General features: G+C 38.2%; 1 protein-coding gene across 1 annotated transcript in view; it reads left to right on the forward strand.

Moving 5' to 3' along the window:
- Nucleotides 1–27292, forward strand: part of SPATS2 (spermatogenesis associated serine rich 2) — a 77929-nt gene that overhangs the window by 23756 nt on the left and 26881 nt on the right. Inside the window, exons 4-8 of the mRNA XM_036253013.1 lie at nt 3832–3940; nt 4611–4660; nt 12573–12834; nt 14100–14267; nt 18230–18365. Of these exons, the coding sequence (XP_036108906.1) occupies nt 3832–3940; nt 4611–4660; nt 12573–12834; nt 14100–14267; nt 18230–18365 (725 nt within the window). The remainder of the gene's footprint in view (nt 1–3831; nt 3941–4610; nt 4661–12572; nt 12835–14099; nt 14268–18229; nt 18366–27292) is intronic.

A 27292-nucleotide genomic window follows, 5' to 3' on the forward strand; every position in this document is an offset into this window, starting at 1 on the left:
ACCTAGGAATAAACTTAACCAAAGAAGTAAAGGACCTATTTGCAGAAAACCACAGGACATTGAAAAAAGAAATAGAGGAAAATATAAAAAAGAGGAAGCACATACCTTGTTTGTGGATTGGAAGAATTAACATCATTAAAATATCCATATTACCCAAAGCAATCTATAGATTCAATGCAATCCCCATCAAAATACCAATGACATATTTCACAGAACTAGAACAAATACTTCAGAAGTTCATATGGAACCAAAAAAGACCCCGAATATCCACAGCAATCTTGAAAAAAGAAGGACAAAGTAGGTGGGATCACAATACCATATATGAGGTTATACTACAAAGCTACTGTAATCAAAGCCTGGTAGTGGCATAAGAACAGGCATATAGACCAGTGGAACAGAACAGAGAACCCAGAAATGGACCCAAGATATTATGCTCAATTAATATTTGACAAAGGAGGCAAGAGCATACAATGGAGTAAAGACAGCCTCTTTAATAAATGGTGTTGGGAAAATTGGGCAGCTACATGCAAAAAAAATGAAGCTAGACCATCAACTTACACCATGGATAAAAGACTTAAATGCGACCTGTGAATCCATAAAAATTCTAGAAGAAAATGTAGGCAACAAAATTTTGGACATCATACGCAGCAGAATTTTCACAGATACCTCACGTAAGGCATCCGAAACAAAGGAAAAAATGAAAACATGGGACTACATCAAACTAAAAAGCTTCTGCACAGCAAAAGAAACAATCATCAAAATGGAAAGGCAACCCACTGTATGGGAGAACATCATTGCCAATGATACATCAGATAAAGGATTAATCTCCAAAATATATAGAGTGCTCATACAACTCAACTAAAGGAAGACAAAGAACCCAATTAAAAATGGGCAGAGGAGCTAAATAGACACCTTTCCAAACAGGACATACAAATGGCCAAGAGACATATAAAGAAATGCTCATCATCGCTAATCATCAGAGAAATGCAAATTAAAACAACAATGAGGTATCACCTCACACCTGTCAGGATGGCCACTATCAACAAATCATCAAACAAGTGTTGACGAGGGTGTGGAGAAAAGGGGACTCTAGTACACTGCTGGTGGGAATGCAGACTGATGCAGCCACTATGGAAAACACTATGGTGTTACCTCAAAAAATTAAAAATTGAATTGCCATTTGGCCCAGTAATCCCACTTCTAGGAATATACCCTAAGAAGCTTGAAACACCAATCAGAAAGAATATATGTACCCCCATGTTTGTAGCAGCACTATTTACAATAGCTAAGATCTGGAAACAGCCCAAGTGTCCATCAGTAGACTAATGGATAAAAAAGCAGTGGTACATATACACAATAGAGTACTATGCTGCTGTAAGAAAGAAAGATTTCTTATCCTTTGAGATGACATGGAGGGACCTGGAAAGTATTATCCTAAGCAAAACAAGCCAAACAGAAAAAGACAAATACCACATGATCTCATTTATTTGTGGAATATAATGAACATAACAGTCTGAGAAACAGGGTAGACTCAGAAACATGGAAGTAGGGTACAGACTGACAACCCTCAGAAGAGGGGGTGGTGGGGGGGAGGGAAGAGATACACCACAGACCTTATATGCATGTACGTATAACCAATGGACACGGAAAACAAAGTTGGGGACAGGGTGGTGGGGATGAGGAGGAGGGTGTCAATGGGAAATAAAAGGAGAAACATCTGTAACAAAAATAAAATAATAAAAAAATAAAAATAAAAATGTTTTACCTTCAGGGAAAGGATTAACTAGAATAAATCTTCCCACAGACTTTTGAATACAGTATTTGTACTGTATATTTCCAGAGGTATATATTTAAAGGACAAAAAAAACTGCAAACAAATCTTAAATTTTATTTAATGTTTTATCATTAGTAGTAATATATCATAGTGTTATTAGTAGTAATATTTTATTAATATTACATAATAAAGCAAATCCGTAAATAACATTTTTTAGAAACTAAAACTTTTAGTTTAGAAGAAAGATATATATGTCTGAAATCTTATGAGAAAGAACCCTTTTAATATTATATTTGAATTGAAGATGTCAATATGAACTCATGTTGTAAAAAACAAAACCTCCTAGCTCTATCCAGTGAAAAGACCTAGAAGTAATGACTCCACACTAGCAGTAAACACACCTAGTTCTTACATTTTGGTTTCTAACTACCACTCTCTACCATAAAGATTCAGGTCCTTTTAGAGAAATAACTAATTCTACATTGTACAGTAAGACCAGAAATGAAAATTAAAAGGATTGGAAATGAAGGAAAAAAACTGCTATTATTTATAGACAGTACAGTTTACATAGAAAAACCAAGACAGCAAGAATAATAATAATAGGAATATTAAGAGTTCAGCAAGGTTGCTGGATAAAAATTATTGATATATAAAAATGAAAACAATATGCAATTATTATAAATTGTGTAGTTTTAATCTCAAAGAAATAAAATACTTTGGAAATAAATCTGACAAAATTGACATACCTATTTTAAATAGCAGTTTAGCATTCTTAAATGAATTTGGACTATTCAGGAATTATGCTAGTGATTATATACAAGAGACACATTCTCTCACTATTCACAGAAGACCCAATACTTTTTTTTCTAAAATGTATTAAACATTGTTTTAGGCACTGAGGATTTAGCAGCAAATAAGCATAGGAATGTTCAGCAGTTTTCATAATAGCCAAACATTGAAAAAAATGTAAGTGTCTATCAACAGGAGAATGAATAAATTGACTACATTCATACAATGGAAATGCTGTGTAGCAGTTAAATAAATAAGAGATGCATTTATCAGCATGAAAAAACTAAGTAGTATTACATGAAAAAAGCAAATTGAATATAGATACGTATGATATGATAATATGTGAATAATGTAAAATGATAGTATATATTACCTGTGGATATATACATACATTGTAAAAGTGAAAAAAATGGGTATTGAAATAACATCAATTTGAAGGTGGTAGAAATCTCTGTGGAGAGGATGGAAATGGGATTTATGAGGGACTACATGGGGGCTTCATTTGCATCTATTTTATTAAACTGGCTGTCACGCAATGAGTGCTCATTATGTTTTGTATGCCTAAAATAGTTTATAGTAATTTAAATTATGTTTATAGTGTTATACAGTTAAATGATATGAAATAAAATGTTTTGAAAAATGCTATATAAAAATCTAAGTTATTGGAGGTGGTTCATTAAACTTTCCTCCTTTCTCTACAGTATGCTAAAAATGAGGAATCCTTGATGCTAAAATTAATACCTGATACCTAAAGGAAACCTCCCTTTCTCAGAGTAAAATCTAGCACATATCGTCCATTTCTAGAAATGTTCTGCTTTTCTAGGTTTTGGTTTGTTTTTTTTATTTCTCACCTGAGGATATTTTTCTATTTTATCATCAGATAGAATGGGAGGGAGGAAGGGAGAGAGGGACAGAGAGAAACATCGATGTGAGAGGGACACATCGACTGGTTGCCTCCCGTACGACCCGACCAGGGCCAAGGACGAACCACAACTGAAGCATGTGCCCTTGACCGGAATCGAACCTGCGACTCATTGTTTCATGGGTGTATGCTGTTAACCGCTGAGCCAAACTGGCCAGGGCCTGCTTTTCTAAGTTTTGAAATTTATTTTTATGTGCTTTTATAACTCATCTATTAATGTGTGTTACTCTCACTGACACTAAAGAGTGATACATATTGTTAAGAATGAAATGTCACTCTGTAATAGGCCTCAGTTACCAACTGACCTACTGATGTTAAAATTAAATGACCTTGTCATCTTTTCCAGATAAATGCAGTGCGTGCAATAGTTCCCAATAAGAGCAACAATGAAATCATCCTGGTTTTGCAGCACTTTGATAATTGTGTGGACAAAACAGTACAAGCATTTATGGAAGGTAATCCTATTCAGCTTTTTAATAAGTTTGTGCTTGTTCAAATAGAAGTTGCTTCAGATTTCTATAAGCAACCTGGTGTTTCATAGATGATACAGTAGACCCCATGATAATATAACATACCTTGCCATTTTAAAACGACATCTTATTGTTGAGTAGCTACATCAGATTAGGTCTCCCTGTTTCTGTTTTTCTGCCAGTATAGAATAAACAAGTCCAAATACTGTTAGGTTTTTCTTCATTGTCATCTGTTTTCTTTATAATGTTAGCATTTGGGTGTAGGGCAATGTACAGCTCTCTAAAACAACGTAGCTGAAGTAGTGTGTAATCTTCTGAAGGAGAGAGGATGACATACTTGGGTTGAAACCACTCATCTTTGTATTTGGTCTAAGTTATATAAATAAAAGAATTTCAAAATGGTCAGGCTACATTAATCTCTTCTTAGAAGAACTACTGAGGAAATTACATAGAGAAGGGGAATCTAAATGGGCAGGCATTCCAAAAGATAAGCATGATATGATTGTTTCATTACATTAGTTCAGAGACTTGAACCTTAATTTTTTCTGTTAAGAACTTTAGAAATTCTCCAGCAATTATAAAATGCAGGGGCACTAATTCCTGCTTGACCATGCATGTGCTAGGAGAGAAAATCTATAATTGGTTTCTCTTACAGGTAGTGCCAGTGAAGTACTCAAAGAATGGACAGTAACAGGCAAGAAAAAGGTAAAAATGAATTAAATTTAAAAGCATGATATTGATATAATAAAAATATCTAGGCTGTGCAAAAAATATTTGAAAGGAGAAATTTACATATGCTTCTTCAGTTCATCTGGTTTAAAAAAGTTTTCTGTGACACTGAAACACAGCTGTGTACATAGAATACCATACAATTTCCTCCATGTGATTTAAGACAGGAAACAGAATGACCCTGCCATGGTGGAGCTGTTGAGGGTATATTAATATTAGGCAGGCATGAAACAAGAGAGTATGTCAAGGAAAGCAGAGCTGCACTAGAGAAAAGTGATCTAGTCCAGTGATTTCCAACATCATTCTTACCATAGATCAGTTAAAATAGTTTAGATTTTTAGGTCAGACAACTGTGTTTTAGTTTCTGATATTAATGAGCTTTGACTTAAAGCCCAAAGAGGGTCTTTGCTGCTAGTAGTGATACAGAGGGGTCTGATGTTCCAGTTTAGAGAGGGAAAGGCACTTGGGCTGTGGAGTCGATCAGAATGGGATTTATATTTTGTTCTACTTACTGGCTTTGTGACCTGGGAGTATTGTTTAACCTTTATGTGCCTTACTTTTCTCATCTCTAAAATAGGAAAATTAATAGTAACAAATACCAGTACCTAATTTCTGACATACTAGTTCTCATTTCCTTCTCCTTGTCCACTTAAAACCAAAATGCTCTCCCCAAAGGGTACTAGCTGATCTCAAAAGGCTTCCCACAGCTCTGTACTCTAAATCTAGCTCCTTTAGGAAATGCTTGAAGTATGAATTTTAATCAGGTATCTATCTCTATGTGAAATCTCTTTGGAAAATTATTTTTCTATATCAGGTTAGTACTGGGGTTCTGAAATACTTTCTTGATAACTCTATTTTTTATTATTATTTTTTGTACAGATAGAGTGGGAGGGAGAGGAAGAGAGAGAGAGAGAGAAACATCGACGTGAAAGGGACACATCGAGTGGCTGCCACCCGCACGACCAACCAGGGCTGGGGACAAACTGCAACCGAGGTACATGCCCTTAGCGGGAACCGAACCCAGGTCTCTCTGGACCGCAGGCCGACGCTCTAACCGCTGAGCCAAACCCGCCAGGGCTCTTGATAACTCTAAATCACTTTTTTAGAACATCTATTAAGTCTTGACCAAACCAGGCTTGGCCCCAATGATCCTTGAGAGTTTTTTCCCAAGGAGAACCTTAATATTACTACAGATTTCCCTGAAGCTCTCCATACCTTTAGCTTTGAATATTTGCTTAAACTTCTTCCCATTGCTTTCACCTAACATAAATAGCTCTGTGTGCTCTGGAGAATACCAGTTTATTAACTTATTAATGCAGGATAGTAGTTTATTTAGTTATGTGATATATGCTTGAAACTGGAAAAAGTATGTGTTGGAGACACATAAAATTTAGAGAAAGAAAAATGGCTTCTGTTTGGCAGTCCTAAATGCCCCAGTGCAGTCCAGTTAACTGTTGGGATTGGTTCGATAGGATGTCACCAGGAGCAGTTACTGGGACAGTTATTTATCCAGTTCACATGGGAGAAAATATTTAAGAGAAAGAAAGATGAGAGCTGTGGAGAGAAGAAAATTATGTCTAGAGTCCCAGTAGTGTTCCTGTTAGGGTCATGAGAAGGGTTTGGGGAAAAATTGATTCAGTCATGTCAGTCTAGCCTTAGGAATAGAATTAAGTATTACCAGAAGAGCTGTGGTTTGTCAAAATAAAAGGTAAAGGACTTTTTTGTTTGTTTTAATTTTATTGTTTGCCTAGGTAAATATTCATATGGCTCCAAATTCAAAAATACAAAAGTTAATGCACTGAAATGTCTTTATCCTATCCCTATTCCCCAGCCATTTGGTTCCCCACTCCAGAAGTAAACAGTATTATCAGTTTCTTATTTATCTTCCAGGATGTTTTATGCATATATGAACAAATATGAGTATATATATTCTCTTCTTTGCTTGCTTTTTATTTTTATTTTATTTATTTATTTTTTTAATCCTCATCCGAGGATATTTTTCTATTTATCTTCAAATAGAGTGGGAGGGAGGGAGAAAGAGAGAAACATCAATGTGAGAGGGACACATTGACTGGTTGCCTCCTGCACAACCTGACCAGGGCTGGGGACAAACCACAACCAAGGTAGGTGCCCTTGTCCAGAATCGAACCTGCGACTCGTTGGTCCATGGGCTGATGCTCCAACCACTGAGCCAAACCAGCCAGGGCTTTGCTTACTTTTTATTTTATTTTATTTTATTTTTTTTTATCTTCACTCGACGGCATTTTTCCATTTTTTGTTCAGATAGAGTGGGGAGGGGAGAGAGAGAGAGAAACATCAACGTGAAAGGGACACATCGAGTGGCTGCCTCCCGCACGACCCAACCAGGGCCGGGGACAAACTGCAACCAAGGTCCATGCCCTTAGCGGGAACCGAACCCAGGTCTCTGGACCGCAGGCCGATGCTCTAACCGCTGAGCCAAACCAGCCAGGGCTTTGCTTGCTTTTTAAAAACAATTTTATTGTTCTTATTAATCCTCACCTAAGGATATTTTTTTTATTGATTTCTTTAGATAGAATGGAATGGAGGAAGGGGGGAGAGAGAGAGAGAGAAAGAGAAAGAAACATCACATCGATTGGTTTTCTCCTGCACGACCCAGACCAAGGCCAGGGATTGAATCTGCAACCCAGGTATGTGCCCTTGACCAGAAATCAAACCCGCGACCCTTGGGTCCCAGGGCCAATGCTCTAACCGCGGAGCCAAAAAGGTCAAGGCTAATTGCTTTTTTAAAAATATGTTTTTATTTATTTTTTTAGAGAGAGAGGAAGGAAAGAGAGAGATAGAACATCGATGTGTGAGAGAAATAATGATTGGCTGCCTTCTCCTGCACTCCGCCCACTGGGGATCAAGCCAGCAACCCAGGCATCTGCCCTGACCAGGAATTGAACTGGGAACTATCAGTCCATGCGTTGACACTCAATCCACTGAGCCACACTGGCGGGGCTGGGCTGCTTGCTTTTTAAATGTAATGTATTTTGGAACTTCATGTCAGTATATAAAGCATTTTCTTGTTTTTATGGATGTGTAGTTATCCTACTGTTTGGATGTACCATAACTAACTTAACTAGTCCTTTTATTGATCAACATTTTGGTTTCCAATTCTTTGCTATTATTATTAATACTTCAATGAATCTTGTACATATATCATTTTGTACATATATCATGTTAGTATCGCCGAGAATAAATTCTTAGAAGTGGGATTGCTGGGTCAAAGGGTATGTGCATTTGTAATTTTGATAAGTATTGCCAGATTACTATAGGGAGTACTATCTTGTACTCCCACAAGTAATATAGGAAAATGCCTGTTTCTCCATACCTTCAACCCTGTCAGCCCTACAGTGTTTTAAAACTTTTTCACCTTTGCTAGTCTAGTAGATAAATAATATTGTAGTACATTGTTTTTTTTTCAAAAGTTTCTTACTGTAGAAAACATATAATTGACCATTTTAACCATTTTTAAGTGTATAGCTTGGTAATACATTCATAATGTTGTACAACCATCACTACCACCCATCTCCAGAACTCTTTTTTTTTTTTTTTGGCTTTTATTCTAAGCCAATATCAGAAATAATTTGCCAATGAAGTCTTTATATTTTACTTTATTTTTATTGAGAATAACTGACACATATAACATTATATTAGTTTCTCATCTATAACATAATGATTTAATATTTGCATGTATTGTGAAATAAGTTTAGTTAACATCCATCACTATCCATGGTTATAAATTTTTTTCTTATGATGAGAACGTTTAAGATCTGCTCCTATAGCACTTTTAAACATTCATCTCAAGAACTCCTTTCATCTTATAAAACTGAAACTCTGTACCAATTAAAAACTAATTCCTGCCCTGGCCAGTTTTTCTCAGTGGTTAGAGCATCGGCCCACGGACTGGAGAGTCCTGGGTTTGGTTCCTGCTAAGGGCATGTACCTTGGTTGCAGTTTGTCCCTGGCCCCGGTTGGGGTTGTGTGGGTGGCAGTCAGTTGATGTGTCTCTCTCACATTGATTTTTCTCTCTCTCCCTTCCCCACTTTCTCCCTCCCGCTCTATCTGAAGATAAATGCAAAAAATGTCCTTGGGTGAGGATAAAAAAAAAAAAAAAGTAATTCCTCATTTTCCCTTCCTCCTGGTCCCTGGCAACCACCAATTCTACTTTCTGTTTCTATGATTTTGACTACTCTAGTACCTCATATAAGTGGAATCATACAGTATTTGTCTTTTTATGACTGGCTTATTTTGCTTAGCATAATTCTCAAGGTTACATCCATGCTGTAGTATATTGCAGAATTTCTTTCCTTTTACAGGCTGAATAATATTCCATCGTGTGTGTGTCCATTGCTGGACGCTTGGGTTGCTTCCATGTTTTAGCTATTGTGAATAATGCTGCTGTGATCATGGGTACACAAATATGTCTTTGAGACACTGCTTTCAATTTTTTAGGGCATATACCCAGAAGTGTAATTACTGGATCATATGGTAATTCTAGTTTTAATCTTTAGAGGAACTGCCATACTGTTTTTTACATCAGCTGTACCATTTTACATTCCCACCAACAGTGTGAAAGAGTTCCAATTTATACACCTATATCCTTGTCAATACTTCTTGTTTACTGGTTTTTCTGATAGTAGCCATCCCGATGTGTGTGAGATAGTTTTGACTTGAATTTTCCTAATGATTAGTGATGTTGAGCATCTTCTCATGTGCTTGTTGGCTATTTGTATATCTTCTTTAGAGAAATGTTATTTAAGTTCTTTGCCCATATTTTAATTGTTATTTGTTTTTTTGTTTTTGACTTTAGGTATTCTTTATATATTCTGGACATTAATCCCTTATCAGATATATGATTTGCAAATATTTTCTCCCATCCTGTGGGTAGCCTTTTTACTGTGTTGATAACAGTGTCTTTTGATGCACAATTTAAAACAATTTTTCATGAAGTCCAATTTGTCTGTTTTTTTCTTTTATACCTTTGGTGTCATATCTAAGAAATCATTACTAAATTCACTGTTGTGATGCTTTTGTGTTACATTTTCTTCTAATAGTTTTAGGTCTTACATTTAGGTCTTTGATTCATTCTCAGTTAATTTTTGAACATAGCATTGGGTAAAGGTCCAACTTTATTCTTTTGCATGTGGATATTCCAGTTTCCCAGCACCATTTATTGAAAAAACTGTCCTTTCCCCATTGAATGGTCTTGGTACCCTTGTCAAAAATCATCTGACAGCCTTGGCCGTTTAGCTCAGCGGTTAGAGCATCAGCTCTCTGACCGAAGGGTTGCGGGTTTGATTCCCAGTCAAGGGCACAAAGCTGGGTTGCAGATTTGTCCCTGGTCCTGGTCAGAGCCATGCAGGAGGCAACCAACCGATATGTCTCTTTCACATTGCTGTTTCTCCCTCTCTTCCTCCCTCCCTTCCACTTTATTTTTTTTAAAAAGTGGAAAAGTGTCCTCTGGTGATGATTAATAACAACAACAACAAATCATTTGACCATTCATGTGAGAGTTAGTTTCTGGGCTCTCTGTCCTGTTCCATTGGTCTAGGTGTCTGTCTTTATGCCACACTGTTTTGTTTTGTTTTTTTAAATGGGTTTTCCCTATTATTTTATTTATATTTTATCCTCACCTGAGTACATTTTTGCATTTATCCTCAGATAGAGTGGGAGGGAGAGAAGGAGGAAGAGAGAGAGAGAAACATTGACATGAGAGAGACATATCAAATGGTTGCCACCCACATGAGCCCATCCGGGGCCGGGGACAAACTGCAATCGAGGTACGTGCCCTTAGCGGGAACTGAGCCCAGGACTCTGGTCTGTGGGCCGACTCTCTAACCGTTGAGACAAACTGGCCAGGGCTATGCCACACTGTTTTGATTTTGGTAGCTTTGTAGTAGGGTTTGAAACCAAGGAGTGAGAGTCCTCCAGTGTTGTTCTTTTTTTTCCCTAAGATTGTGTTGACTATTTGGGGTCGCTCAAGATTTCCATATGAAGTTAGATGGGTTTTTCTGTTTCTGCAAAAAACATCATTGGGATTTTAATGGAGATTACATTAAATCTGTAGATCACTTTGGGTAGTATTGACATTTTAACAATATTAAGCCATCCAATCCATGAACATGGAATGTGTTTCTGTTTATTTATGTTGTCTTTAATTTTTATCAACAGTGTTTTATAATTTTTATTGCATAAGTGTTTTACCACCTTGGTTAATTTAATTCCTAAGTATTTGATTTTTTTTATGCTACTACTGTACATATGGAATTATTTTTCTAATTTCCTTTTCAGATTGTGTGCTCATGTATAGAAATGCAACTTGACAGAAATGTGTATTAACTTTATATCCTGACACTTTATTGAATTAGTCAGTTTTAACAGTTTTTTGTGGACTCTATTGTTTTTCTATTCTGTTTCATTTATCTCTGCTCTAATCTTTATTTCCTTCCTTCTGCTAGCTTTGGGTTTTGTTCTTATTGTTCTAGTTCCTTAAGTTGTAAAGTTAGGTTGTTCATTTGAGATCTTTCTTGTTTTTATTTTTATTTTATTTTTTTATCCTCACCCTAGAACATTTTTCCATTTTTTGTTCAGATAGAGCGGGAGGGAGAGAGAGGAAGAGAGAGAGAGAGAAACATCAATGTGAAGGGATACATCGAGTGGCTGCCACCCGCACGACCAACCAGGGCCGGGGACAAACTGCAACCGAGGCACGTGCCCTTAGTGGGAACTGAACCCGGGTCTCTCTGTACCGCAAGCTGACACTCCAACCACTGAGCCAAACCGGCCAGGGCTCTTTCTTGTTTTTAATGTAAGCATTTATAGCTATAAATTTCCCCCTTGGCACTGCTTTCACTGCATCCCATAAGTTTTGGTATGTGTACAGATGGACCCCAACTTGCAATGGTTTGGCTTATGATTTTTTTTATTTTGGGATTGTGGGAAAGCAGTAGCATTCAGTAGAAACCATACTTTGAATTTTGATATTTTCCCAGACCAGCCAATATGTAGTGTACATTCTCGTGATGCTGGGCAGCTGCAGCTCCCAGTCAGCCACCTGATAATGAGGGTAAACAACATTGTATTCACTATATTAGATGATATTGCCCAACTATAGGTTAATGTTAAGTGTTCTGAGCCTATTTAAGGTATGGTAGGTGGAGCGACAAATTCCCAGTGCTTCCTCCTCTGCTATGGTCCCAGAATCCTCTGCGGTGCAATTTTAATATATGTCTCTTATTACTGGGGTTGCATTTCATTTCATATGCTTATATCCTATACCATTGTTTTTCTCTCTCTCTTTTTTTTTCTTTATTGATGTGAGAGAGAGAGAGGAAAGGAGAGGGAGAGAGAGATAGAAACATCAATGAGAGAGAACATCCATTGGCCACCTCCTGCATGCCCCCCATTGGGGATCAGGCCCACAACACCGGCGTGTGCCCTGACTGGGAATCGAACATGTGACCTTTTGGTGCATAAGTTGATGCTCAATCACTGAGCCACACCAGCCGGGTGTATACCATTGTTTTCTGTTGGGTTATTGTTTGTTTTGTTTTTGTTAGAGATCTCTATATATTTAGCTCTTTATATATAAATTGCACATATTTTTTCACATTTTGTAATTTATCTTTTGATTTTGCTTATGGTGGGTTTTACTATGCATACATTTATTATATTTATGTGTTTGAGTTTATCAAAGTATTTTACATAGTTATTTTAGTTAGTTATTCAACATATACAGAAATGTGTTCAATTTATGGAAGAGTGTATGAAAACTTGGTAACATTGGTTGCCTTTGGGTAGCTAGAGTTACCTCTCTGTTGGGGTGTCTTCTCTTTCTTTTTAAATCTGTAACAACCATTAGAACAAAAAGAAGAAAAGCAAGCCAAAACCTGCAGTAGAAGCAAGTAACAGTATCCCAGATTCCAGTAAATCAGTTTCCATTCAAGAAGAGCAGTCCGCGCCTTCTTCAGAAAAAGGTGATATTAATGGTTACCATGTTAACGGTGCCATCAATGATACTGAGTCTGTGGACTCACTCAGTGAAGGTATGGAGACACTTTCAGTAGATGCCAGAGAATTGGAGGATCCTGAGTCTACCATGCCTGACATGCTGGACAGAACAGGTGAGTTTATTAACAGGTCTTTGAAAAGTTACATTCTCGGTTAGGGGCTTCCTGAAAGCAATCAATAAATTAAATCTAGTTCCTCTCTTACTTTTTTTTTAATCCTCACTCAAGGATATTTTTCTATTTATTTTTTTCAGATAGAGAAAAAGAGAGAGGGAAACATCGATGTGAAAGAGAGACATCAGTTTCTTACCTCCCCCATGTCCCTAACTGGGCTGGGGATCAAACCCAAAACCGAGTTATGTGCCCTTGACCAGGAATCAAACATGTGACTCTTCAATCCTTGAGCTGATGCTCTAAACACTGAGCCAAACTGCCCAGGGCTAAATTGTACACATTTTAAGGGAAATTTTTGTAATGAGTTGATATTGATATTATTCTAAGATCCAACACAATGAAAATATATAATAGTAACTGTAAATCTATGGCTTTCATGAGAAGTAGACTGTTGGTTTTTTATAGTCTCACATTTGTTTTCTAATAAAGAGTTAAGATTAGTGTTGTAAATTCACGTATTTTGTATATTTTCTTTTTTTTATTAACCATTTTGATGAGTGCCGGGAAGATATTAGGAATATCTCTTTTAAAATAGGTTTTTAAATTACTTGTTTGTAATCCAGTTCACCTTGCTCTGTTGTGCTGGCTTTATAAATGTAGTGGCAATTTAGGAATTATGCTGTTCTTTCTTATGTTCTTTTATTGATTAGTTTGCACAAACACAAAAAGAGAAAAACATAATGCCTAAAGTGATCTCAGACAAACTAAAGATAGTCAGTGGCTTCAATTTTTTTTTGGAGCTAGCTCTCTCGTTTTCTAACTCTTTATCCTTTCTGTTCCCTAAAGCTTTTAAAACTCTTCATGCCCTAGGACAGTGTAAAGTCTTTTTTCCTCAACGTAACTTATAGAAGCTATCAGAAATTGGTGATATTGACTCTGTTCACTTCCTTGTGCCCAGAGCTACAAGGAAGCTACCAAGCTACAAGGAACAAGCTAGCCTATCTAGAGATGAGTTAACAGAGACTTCTTCATTCAGGACCCTGCCTAGAGCTAAGCCAGAGAGTCTCCTTCTGCTGATTCTGCTCAGTTGATTTTGTTCACAGCCATTTAAGAAACGTCAAGCGAGGGGGACGGGGGGGGGGGGGGGCAGTTTACAAAGAAACATAGTTTTGCCTAAAATATCTTTACCCTCTTTCTTTGTGTACATTTAAGACTGCCTGATTGTTTTAACCTTAAATCTTTCTGAAACACTGTTTCCTTGACAGGTTCCATGCTGGAAAATGGTATCTCTGATTTTGAGTCCAAGTCTTTGATTATGAACCCTACTCAGAATTCTCAACAAAATAGGAATGCTGCCAAATCTTTCTCAAGACCCCAGTTTTCAAATCTGGGCATGGAAGATGTTCCACTTTCCTCCACCAACAAGAAGCTAGGTAAATAGAGGCCTGGCCTGCCTTTTATGTGGTTTTGGCTGTGGAGGGCAATTACCTTTTTGTACTCATAGATAAAGTGTGAGAAGGTTCTGTAGATAATCTTTTTCCTGTTGTCCAGTCAGTGACTATCCAGTTCTTACCTGACTGTGTACACAGTTGGAGTCTAATAGTATGTTCAGATGCTATATAGTCTTGTTACAATAGTGGGGATTTATTTTGTGAATGAAAATCAAACTTTACTGCCAGGATGACTTTTATGCTACCATTAATCTGTTTCTTTTACTTGTTTTATTGCAATGTTTTTGTGGTGTTTTCATCATTTTTATCTCCTGGTTGACTCAATAGTAAAAAGCTCTGCCATCTCTGACATGATAGTTGAAAGAAATGTTTTCATTTCTCTTCACTTCATGCTCTTACTAAAATCTTTCAGACTCTAGCTTTAAACAAGATAATTATGCCCTGGCTGGTTTGGCTCAGTAGTTGGAGCGTCAGCCTGCGGACCAAGGAGTCTCGGGTTCAGTTCTCCGTCAGGGACACATACTTGGGTTGCAGGTTTGATCCTCAGCCCTGGTCGGGGTGGTGCAGGAGGCAGCCAATTGATGTGTCTCTCTTGCATTGATGTTTCTCTCTCTCCCTCTCCCCCCCCTTCCATTTTATCTGAAAATTAATGGAAAAATTGCTTGAGTGAGGATTAACCAAAAAATAAAAAAAAGATAATTTTCTCTTATGTATTTATTAGCATTGACTAGAGGTAGCTTTTTGCTTTTTTGAAATTTAACTATAATAGTCATTTAAATAATCAGTCAATAACTAAACAAATAGAGATAATAGCCCTTTTGAGTATTATACACCTAAACATGGTGGTTCATTCCACTAAACAAATTAAACATAGAAATGTAAGACACTTGTAACCTGTAGCTCTTTACTGAATTATTTATTCCACGTGAACTAAATTTAATCAATGAAGCTCTCCTTTTTCATCTTTTTAACATAATAACCCTCAGCTTGGTGCAGAAAAGCAAGTCTGAGACTATTCAGTCAAACAAAATAAAGTCACAAGGCTTGAAAGCTTTTGGGTAGATTTTAAAAGAAGTCAAGTAATGAATTTGATGACAGCAGTTTTAGAAACTACCCAAAATGAAATGCAGAGAAAAACACTAAATAAAAAAAACCTATCTGAATAGGTACCAAATTTTCAAAACAGTTAATGATAGGATTTAGAACATAATTCACCATGTAAACAATGCAAATGTGGAAAACTTCTCTGTAGTACAGTTTGAAGCATTATAGATAAAAATAAAATATATTTACCTACCCAACACAATTTTAACCAGTTTCTAAAGTTCTACTAACTTTTGTATACTCAACCAATGTCAAAGTTATATATACAATTGATAGTTGGAATCACAGATTTTAGAAGTTTATAATGTGCTGATACAGATTTTAAAATTGTGTTTCTAAAATTGCTGTCTTCAAATTCATCCCTTTTTTAACAGTTTTTAATCTTCTGTTAATCCCACCTAGTGTATTTTTCATCTCAGATAATTTCTTTTTTTTTTTTTATTTGTAGAGACTCAGTTGGGGTCTTTTAAAATATCTTCCGTATCTCTTTTTAACATGCTTATACTTTCCTCTACCTTCTTGAACATATGGCATCTCATTATATTAACTGTTTTGATGCCATATCTACTTGATTCTGCATCTGTTTCTGTTAATTGACTTGTCTCTTCATTATGGGTCATATTTTTCTGCCTCTTATATGTCTAGTAATTTTTTTTATTCTCATCTGAGAGGATATGTTTTTATTGATTTTTGAGAGAGAGAGGAAGGGAAGGGGGGCGGAGAGAGAGAAGCATAGATGTGAGAGAAACATTGATTAGTTGCCTTTGATGCATGCACCCTGACCAGGAATCGAACCTACAAACTTTTTGGGGGTATGGGATGACATTCCAACCAACTGAGCCACCCAGCCCGGGCTGTCTAGTAATTTTTTACTGGATGACAGATATTGTAAATTTTGCTTTGTTGATTGCTGGATTTTGTTGTTGTTAATCCTCACTCAAGGCTATTTTTCCATTGATTTTTAGATAGAGTAGGAGGGAGGGAGGAGAGAGAGAGAGAGAGAAACATTAACATGAGAGCGACACATCTGTTGGTTGCCTCCTGCACAATCCTGACTGGCGCCAGGGATTGAACCTTCAATCCAGATAGGTGCCCTTGACTGGGATTCAAACCCACATTCATTTGGTCTGAGGGCCAACACTCTAACTGCTGAGCCAAACCAGCCAGAGTGATTGCTGGATATTTTTGTACTTTTAAAAATGTTCTTGTGAATTGTTCTGGGACTATTATTTGGAAACAGTTTGAGACTAGCTTTTAAGCTTTGGTAGGTGGTACTAGGGCAACCTTTATTCTAGAGCTAATTTTGCCTCATTACTGTGCACTTCCAAGTACTGTACCTCATGTCCCACACTGGCTGATGTGAAAATGAAATATTTGCCCTGGCTGGTGTGGCTTGGTTGGAACATCATCCCGTACACCAAAAGGTGGCAGGTTCGATTTCTGGTCAGGGTACATAAGCAGGTTGTGGGTTCAATCTCTGGTCGGGGCATGTGCAGGAGGCAACAGATCGATGCCTCTCTCTCTCTCTCTCTCTCTCTCTCTCTCTCTCAAATCAATTTAAAATTTTTTTAAAAAGAAAATAACTATTCATGGCCTGGGGATTGTTCCACCTGCTCCTTTCCAGTGGTTTTGGTTCTTTTCCTGTCTTGGATAGTTTCCTCACACTCATGCATTCAGAATCCTCTGTAGATCACTGTACAGCACTCTCATCTTTTTGTAGCTCTCTCCTCTCTAGTACTCTGCCTTGAGAATTCTAACTGTGGCCTCCCTGAATTCTCAGTGCTGTCCCCTCAAGGGAGACTTCCAGGCTCAGTTTAGAATCTCTCTTCCTTGCATTGCAGCCTAGAAACTCTCTTGGGGCAGTCATGGGCCTCACTTCTTTTATTTCTGTTTTCATAGGGAAAAAGTACTGCCTATTGTCCCCTGTCTGAAAACCATTGTTTCAGATATTGTGTGTGTGTGTGTGTGTGTGTGTGTGTGTGTGTTGTGTAAGGACGGTAAATCAAATTCCTATTACTTTATCTTGGCAAGGATACTTATTATTTTTTAAAAATCTATGAAAACAGCGGTTATTTGTTGAAGAGGGTGGCCTGTTAGGAAACATTCTTCATACACACATTTGTTACTTTACCTGCTTAGGTGTTTAGATCCATTTTTCAAATTACCTAGACTTTATTTTTTTATTTTATTTATCTTTATTGTTGAGAGTATTACAGATGTTTCCCCGTTGTTCCCTATTCACCCCCTTCTCCCCACTCTTGCCCCCATCCTGCCTTCCCCACACTATTGTCTGTGTCCATTGGTTATCTATACTTTTTTTTTTTTAAAATTATTTTTAGAGAGAGAGGAAGGGAGAGAGAAAGAGAAACATAGATGTGAGAGAGATACATCAGTCAGCTACCTCTTGCATGCCACCTACTGGGGATCGAGCCTGCAATCAAAGGATGTGCCTTGACTGGGAATCAAACCGGGAACTCTCAGTCCACGGGACAGTGCTCAGTCCACTGAGATGCACTGGCCAGGCTAGTTAGCTATAAATTTTTTTTAATCCTCACCTGAGGATTATTTTTTTCTATTTATTTTCAGATAGAGTGGGAGGGAGGAGTAGAGAGAGAGAGAGAGAAACACCAATGTGAAAAAGACACATCAGTTTGTTGCCTCCCGCACAACCCCAACCAGAGCCAGGGACTGAACCACAACCAAGGTGCATGCCTTTGACTGGAATTGAACCCGTGACTAAACTTTGGTCCACAGGCCAACACACTAACCACTGAGCCAAACCAGCCAGGGCTAGTTACCTATACTTTTAAAGATTAATCTTTGGGGTTTTTTCCCCCAAGGTTCCAATATTGAAAAATCTGTGAAAGACCTCCAGCGCTGTACAGTGTCTCTTGCACGATATCGAGTTGTAGTTAAAGAAGAGATGGATGCTTCCATTAAGAAAATGAAACAAGCTTTTGCTGAATTGCAGAGCTGGTAAGTTAAGTTGCATTTGATATCAGTAGCACAGAAATTATTATTTATAAAATGGTCAGCCATTCACCAAGTTACTTTAAAATTCTATGATAGACTTAGCTTTCTGCTTTGTTCTACTTCTTTCAGTCATAATGTGGGAATGAGTGGGACAGAGAACTCATAATGCTCTAAAAATGAGCCTAAGGTTAATGTTGTTTAGAAAGGGACAAATAATTATAGAGTAGATAATGCATTCTTACTTTAGGGTCTGTAAACAATGACATGATTTTTGTGAATAAAATTGTCAAGTAGAAAAGATCAGTCCCCCCTAAGAAGCCTGAAACACCAATCAGAAAGAATATATGTACCCCCATGTTTGTAGCAGCACTATTTACAATAGCTAAGATCTGGAAACAGCCCAAGTGTCCATCAGTAGACAATTGAATAAAAAAGCAGTGGTACATATACACAATGGAGTACTATGCAGCTGTAAGAAAGCAAGATCTCTTATCCTTTGAGACAACATGGAGGGACCTGGAAAGTATTATCCTAAGCAAAACAAGCCAAGCAGAAAAACACAAATACCACATGATCTCTCTTATTTGTGGAATATAATGAACATAATAGTCTGAGGAATAGGGTAGACCCAGAAACATGGAAGTAGGGTACAGACTAACGAACTTCAGAAGAGGGGGTTGTGGGGGAGAGAAGAGATAAACCACAGAACTTATATGCATGTACGCATAACTAATGGACACAGACAACAAAGCTGGGTACAGGGTGGTGGGGATGGGGAGGAGGGTGTCAATGGGGAAAAAAAGGAGAAACACCTGTAACAAAAATAAAATAATAATGAAAAAAAAAATTTTTAATAAAATGTTGGAAAAAAAAAAAGATCAGTCTTTGTTTTCCTACCTCCTTTTATCCTTCCTATAGTACCCCACCCTAATAGTCTCTTTGTGCTCTATTATCTATCAGTCATTGATTTGTTTTCTTTTTTTTTCCAAACTGTGTCCTAAAGATACTCATATCTAAAAATATATTAATACATATTCTATAGGGGAAATACAGTTTGGTAGTTGAAGAGTTTTGAAAATACTTTTTTTTCTTTTTCTTTTTTTTCTTTCTTTAACTTATTTTTATTGTTGAATGTATTACAGATGTCCGCCCCCCCTTTTTTCCCATTGAACCCTCCTCCCTAATCCTGCCCCCCTCCTGCCTTCCCCACTCTATTGTTTGTGTCCATTGGTTATGCATATATGCATAGAAGTTCTTTGGTTTATCTCTTCCTGCCGTTTCCCCCTTCGCTTTGAGGTTCATCAGTCTAATAACCAATTTGTACTTCTTAATTCCTTCATCTTTTTCACCCACCCCACCCCCCTAGCCCTCTCCCATTTGGCAAGCAACAAAAAGTTATCTGTATCTATGAGTCTCTTTTGTTCTGTTTGCTCATTTTGTTTGTAGATTCAATTGTTGATAGATATGTATTAATTGCCCTTTTATTGTTCATATTTTTGTTCTTCTCCTTCAAGAAGACTCTTCAACATTTCATATAATACTGGTTTGGTGGTGATGAACTCCTTTAGCTTTTTCTTGTCTGGGAAACTCTTGATATGTCCATCAATTCTAAATGATAGCTTTGCAGGGTAGAGTTTTCTTGGTTGTAGGTCATTGCTTTTCATCACGTTGAATATCTCTTGCCACTCCTTTCTGGCCTGCAAAGTTTCTTTTGAGAAATCGGCTGACAGTCTTATGGGAGCTCCCTTTTAGGTAACTAACTGCCTTGCTCTTGCTGCTTTTAAGATTCTCTCCTTGTATTTAACCTTTGGCATTTTGATGATGATGTGTCTTGGTGTGGACCTCTTTGGGTTCAACTTGTTTGGGACTCTGTGCTTCTTGGACTTGTTTGTCTGTTTCCTTTACCAAGTTAGGGAAGTTTTCTGTCATTATTGTTTCAAATAGGTTCTCAATTTCTTGCTCTCTTCTCCTTCTGGCACCCCTATGATGCGAACGTTGGCACACTTGAAGTTGTCCCAGAGGCTCCTTACATTATTCTTATTTTTTTGGATTCTTTTTTCTTTTTGCTGTTCTGATTGGGTGTTTTCTGCTTCCTTATATTCCAAATCAATGGTTTGCTTCTTGGCTTTACCTACTCTACTATTGATTCCCTGTAAATTGTTCTTTATTTCAGTTAGTGCATCCTTCATTTCTGACTGGTCTTTTTTATGTTGTTGATGTTCTCACTAAGTTCCTTGGAAGTCTCCTTAAGTTTCTTGAAGGTCTCACTAAGTCCCTTGACTGTCTCACCAAGTTCCTTGAGCAACATTGTAACCTGTGTTTTTAACTCTGCATCTGATTCATTGTTTATCTCCATTTGTTTAGTTCTTTTCCTGGAGTTTTGTTCTTTTCTTTCATTTGGGACATGTTTCTTTGTCTCCTCATTTTGGCTGCTTCCCTGTGATTGTTTCTGTGTATTAAGTAGAGTTGCTATGTCTCTTAGGCTTCGTAGGGTGGCCTATTGTTGTAGATGTCCTGTAGGATCCAGTGGCACAGTCTCTCTGATCACCCCAGCTGCGTCCTCGAGGTGCACTCCTAGTGTGGACCGTATACCCTTCTATTGTAATTGAGTGCTGATTGCTGTTGGCATGACAGTGGGAGGGATTTACTCAGGCTGATCAGCTGCAAAGACTGGCTGTGCCCACTAGCCACTGGCCTCTGACTCCCTTGGAGGATCAGCGGTGTAGGGGCCCAACATACAGAGCAAGACTTACTTCAGCAGGGCTGTGGTACTCACTGAGTCCACTTATTGTGCCATTTGTGAAGGTGTTTGGGTGGTGGTGTTTTGATGTGGTCTAAAGCTGTCCACTGGGTGTGCTGGCTCTGGGCAAGGTCAACCACTGCCTGTGTTCTATCCAGGGCCACCCAGCATAAGCTACAAAGTGATCTGCAGATGCTATTTCTTGTGCTGGGCTTGGAGGTGTCCAGGAAAAGCCAAGTTGTGAACCAAGGCTGGCTGCTTTTAGTGCCAGGCCTGGGGCCACTTAACAAGAGGTATGGGGCTTGCTGAGACCAGATGCGGCTTGTTTGAGAGATTTTAGGAAACTCTGAAGCAGGATCCAAGACAGGCCAATCCTATGGTAAAGCCATTGGAAACAGCTTGGTTGGGCCTGAAGATTGGGTGGGGTGGGGCCTCAGGGAATCACCAGGGTGGGGCAAACAGTGTGAGCCAGGTTGCTGGAGGCCCAGATATGGCTGCTTTTAAGATTCTCGTTATCTTTAACCTTTGGCATTTTGATAATGATGTGTCTTGGTGTGGACCTTTTTGGGTTCATCTTGTTTGGGACTGTCTATACTTCCTCAACTTTTATGTCTGTTTCCTTCACCAAGTTAGGAAAGTTTTCTGTCATTATTGTTTCAAATAGGTTTTCAATTTCTTGCTCTGTCTCTTCTCCTGGCACCCCCATGATGTGAACGTTTGCACGCTTGAAGTTGTCCCAGAGGCTCTGATAATACTTTAAACAAAAATTTTACTACTAGACTTCTAGTGCCTTAAAATATTAATGTGCATTATGAATCTACAAGAGGGAGGTACACTATGCTGTTCCTCAAATGTTTTTTATTATAGAATCTTTTGGGGGGAATATATTTTAATGTTTTCTAGAATACCAAAGCTGTTTTAATTATTAGATATTAGGTATTAATTGATACTTAAACCATAACTTCTTTCTGGAGAGCATTTGCATTTTATAAGGAGCATTTTTCAAACTAGAAATGACTTAAGGAACAAATTAAGTAAAATGAGGGGAAGAAAAGCAACTAGGTTGATGTTTTGGAATAGAGGACTGTGTACTCTGCTTATTTGTAAAACTTCTCTGGATCTCTGAAAAATGAGAGGAAGTAGCCCTGGCCATTGCTCAGTGGTTAGAGTGTCAGCCCATGGACTGACAGGCCTTGGGTTCGATTCCTGTCAAGGGCATGCACATACCTGGGTTGCCAGTTCAATCTCTGGCCATGATTAGGGTGCATTTGGGAGGAAACCAATTGATGTATCTCTTTCACATCAATGTTTCTCTCCCCTCTCTCTCCCTCTCTCTCATTCGCCCTCCCCCTTTCTCCCTTCCTTTCCGTCTCTCTAAAAAAAAAAATCAATGAAAAATATCTTTGAGTAAGGATTAAAAAATAATAATAAAAATGAGAGGAAGTATTCATGAATAGATAGACTCTAACCACTCTGCCTCCCAACCATCTATGTTCCTGCCAGTCGTGTTCCCTTAGGTCATATTCAACTGTATCTCTTCACAGACTTAGTCTGGTTACTTTATGCCACAGCAGACCAGAAATAGAGGGAGTATGGGTAGCCTCAGTCCTCTTGTCTGGAATTGAAGAGTGAATTAACAAAGATGTAGAATAAAGCCTTCAGAAAGTTACTGGCCCCAATGTTTATCATTTGCAGATTGTAGAATGGTCCATTAAACCATTATAACCAAAAATACTTTTAGGATAGGTAATTCATGTACGAGCCTATCCATGCTTTGTCCTGAGTCCCAAGTTTCTCCTCTCAGGCTTTTAACTAGAAACTTAATGTCATATCTTCCATTTTTCTTACATTTTTGCTCCGGGCATATTACTCATTGTCTCAAAAAAGTAACAGTCACACTTCCTTTCTACTTCCCAGCCTAGAATGCTCTTTTATATCTTTGTACTTATCTAAATCCATCTAATTCTCCCAAATTTACCTTAAATTAAGTTCTAACTTATGGAAATTTTTCTGGGTAACTGATTTCTTCTCTTTCTGCACCTCTTCAAGGAAGCATTATGCCCTTTGCCCTGGGGTATGATCATATCAGATATTGTTGTCTTATTTGGAAAAGAATAAAGTGCTAAGAGTAGATCATCACAAATTTTACCTGATAAGCCTCTGGTCTCCATGTTTGTTTAGCTTACTGGTTACTTAGTCACAGGATCTGATTTTATTCAGAACCAGCCTGAAGCAGGAAACACAGTTCCGGGAGAGAGATTTGTGAGTTCCTGTTGACTTGGAACCCAGCCAAAGGGAGCCTCCTTTAATAAATGACAGATGAAATGGTTTCCTGCCTGGGAACTGTGTATTTAGGATTGATTAGCAGACATAACAACCAGGTCAATTTAACTTGAGGAAAGAGATTACCTGCCCTTTCCTGCTGATATAAAACCCTTCTCTCTGGCTGATTGGGTTTTTAAACTACCTTATTTCATTGTCCCTTGTAGTTGTTACTTCAAGACATAATTGGCAGGTGAGCTAACTCCATTTGGCACTGAACCAGAGCTTGGAGTTAATGTCACTTAGGAAGCCATTTTTTGTGTTGGTTATAGTGTAGAAGAAAAGAAAAGAAAAGGGTTCTAACAAATTTGGAACAGTAAGATTACATTACTCCTGATGGGGCACAAGGGGAATTATACAGATAACTGCTTTCACTTTGAGGGCAAATGAAAGCTGAGACATACCTGTGGGAGGTAAAATTAAAAGCTTTCTTGTAAATAACATTTAACAATCTGTTCATATTACTGATTCAGTAATAATCATCTCTGGACTTAAATTTTCTTCTTCTTCTTATTTTTTTTAATCCTCACCCGAGGATATTTTTCCATTTTTTGTACAGATAGAGTGGGAGGGAGAGAGAGGAAGGGAGAGAGAGAGAAACATCGACGTGAAGGGACACATCGAGTGGCTGCCACCCGCACGACCAACCAGGGCCGGGGACAAACTACAACTGAGGTACATGCCCTTAGCAGGAACCGAACCCGGGTCTCTCCGGACCGCAGGCTGACGCTCTAACCGCTGAGCCAAACTGGCCAGGGCTTTTTTTTTTTTTTTTCCTTCATGGGTGCTGAAATTTTCTTATTATTAATAAAATTTGTCTGACATTGCTGGAGCTATTAGTAGACTTAAGTTTAAAGCTTTTGTGGAGTGGAACATGAAGCTGGAATATATAAACTACTTTGGTCGTCATATGTATTGGTGAAAAGTACAAATGATACACATTCAGCTTGCCTTTTTTTTTAAATCCTCACCCGAGGACATTTCTGCATCTATCTTCAGATAGAGTGGGAGAGACAGAAGGAGGAAGAGAGAGAGAGAAACATCGACGTCACAGAGACACATCAAGTGGCTGCCACCCACACGACCCCAACCGGGGCACAGGACAAACTGCAACCGCGGCATTGCCCTTAGCAGGAACCGAACCCGAGACCCTCTGGTTCAAGGGCCAATGCTCTAACCTCTGGGCCACACTGGCCAGGGCTCAGCTTGCCTTTTAAATAATCATTTCTATTAAAGTCAAAAGGTACTTACAAAAGGAGAAAACAGGTAAGAGAAAAAGACTGTCAAGAAATTTGAAGTTGCCCTGGCCGGTTTGGCCCAGCGGTTAGAGCGTCGGCCTGCGGTCCAGAGAGACCCGGGTTCAGTTCTCGCTAAGGGCATGTACCTGGGTTGCAGTTTGTCCCCGGCCCTGGTTGGGTCGTGTGGGTGGCAACCACTCGATGTGTCCCTTTCACATCGATGTTTCTCTCTCTCTCCCTCCCTCCTTCCCTCCCTCCCTTCCTCCCTCCAACTCTATCTGAACAAAATATGGAAAAATGTCCTCTATCTGAACAAAATATGGAAAAATGTCTTCTATCTGAACAAAATATGGAAAAATGTCCTCGGGTGAGGATTAAAAAAAGAAATAAAAAAAAGAAATTTGAAGTTATGTAACACATAAAGTCAGTGTAAGTCTGTGCTTAAGATTAAAATTTTTCCTAGCTGATTCCTTATTGGCCTTAGACAAGTTACTTTTATTTGAGCTTCTCTTTTCTTCTTATATTAAACTATCAGTAGTCTTACCAAATACTTGTTTTTTTAAGAATATGTTTTTATTGATTTTTAGAGAGAGAGGAAGGGAGATCGACGGCCTCCTGCACACCCCCTACTGGGGATCGAGCCCACAACCTGAACATGTGCCCTTACTGGGAATCGAATCAGCTAAGTCTCTTAGCACAGGACAACACCCAACCAACTAAGCCACACTGGCCAGGATATACCAAAGGCTTTTAGATCCTTAAATTTAAGTCTATATTGAGATGCTGGAATCATTTTTTGAGCCAGAACACTTTCAAAAATCTCTGAAAAGCATACAAATAAAAGAATGTGCTAGTGTATTATTTTAAATGTACATATTATTTTATAGCTTTAAATTATTCTTCAGTTTCTGCATATTTAGGACATTGATACCTTATTTCTACTAGTATTTAGCTTCAGTTTACTTTGATTTAAAATTTTAACTTAAAAAATATATATAAGTAAATAAATAAAAATTTAACTCTAACCATTTCTGAAAATAACTAATAACATGAAAATTACCTTTTGCCAGACATGTTTGATCATATTATCTGATATATTTATCTAGATTTTTGTCTTATAAAGGAGAAATTTCTCATTCTAATTTATTATTAAAGGGGATTTTCTTAGGGTAAGTGACTTGTCTAACATGACATCTTAAGTTGCAGATTCAATATTTTGATCTGTATTCTGACTTCCAGTAACCATATGATCTTTCTCCCATCCATCACTGATGGCTCACTTCCCCACTAAAGCTTGGGAAGAAGGCTGGATGGAAATTGTTGGTATATGTCACACTTATTATTTCCTCCTCAGCTGAAAGGCATTGTAACAAAGAAACTTTACTGTAGAAGAATTTAGGGACTAAGGAATTTAGTTATTATGGAACAGTGTAGAATGAGAAGGACTGAGTCTATGGAAACCTTTATAAGTATTTTTTTAGTTAAAAAATAAAACTATAAGAAGGAATATTCCATCCAAATACTCAATTTAAAAACATTTTATAATTCAGAAGACCTTAATTACTTATCTTAAGTCACAACTTAGAGTGACTTATTCAGATATTCGTCAGGTCAGATCTTAGTTGTGGTAAAAGTATGCAGTTTAAGGGGAAGGCCACTATGGAATGGAGTCTATTAGAAAAGCTTTCTTGGCCCTGGCTGGTTTGGCTTAGAGGTTAGAGCATTGGCCCTCGGACCCAAGGGTCTTGGGTTTGATTCCTGGTCAAGGGAATGTACCTGGGTTGTAGGTTTGATCCCCTGCCCCGGTCATTTGGGAGGCAACCAGCCCGTGTGTCTTTCTCACATTAATGTTTCTCTCTTCTCCCCACCCCCCAACTCTGTCCAAAAGTCAATGAAAAAATATCCTCCAGTGAAGATTAACAACAAAAAAAGATTTCTTGGAGGAAATGAATCATCAATCTTTGAAAGAAGCATGGAATTTACTTACATCAGCAGAAAGAATGGGGATAGAACACTGCATTTAGGAAATATGATAAAAGCAAAGACTACACCGTGTAGCTAGAGTTACGGGACAACATATACTAGAAAACAGTGAGGGATGAAATCAGAGACCATGGTAGAATGAGAGCATTTGATGAAGGAATTTTTTTTTCTTTTTTTACTTTTTTTTTTATCCTCACCCGAGGACATTTTTCGATATTTTGTTCAGATAGAGTGGGAGGGAGAGAGGGAGGGAGAGAGAGAGAGAGAGAATCATCGATGTGAAAGGGACACATCGAGTGGTCGCCACCCACACGACCCAACCAGGGCCGGGGACAAACTGCAACCGAGGTACGTGCCCTTAGCGGGAACTGAACCCGGGTCTCTCCAGACCGCAGGCCAACGCTCTAACCGCTGAGCCAAACCGGCCCGGGCATCTTTTTTTTTTTTTTTTTTTTAAATTTGCATTATTTCCGCCCTGGCCAGTTTGGCTCAGCGGTTAGAGCGTCGGCCTGCGGTCCGGAGAGACCCGGGTTCGGTTCCCGCTAAGGGCACGTACTTCGGTTACAGTTTGTCCCCGGCCCTGGTTGGTCGTGCGGGTGGCAGCCACTCGATGTGTCCCTTCACGTCGATGTTTCTCTCTCTCCCTT

This window comes from Molossus molossus, unplaced genomic scaffold (assembly GCF_014108415.1).
Source record: "Molossus molossus isolate mMolMol1 unplaced genomic scaffold, mMolMol1.p scaffold_m16_p_10, whole genome shotgun sequence".
Taxonomy (NCBI): domain Eukaryota; kingdom Metazoa; phylum Chordata; class Mammalia; order Chiroptera; family Molossidae; genus Molossus; species Molossus molossus.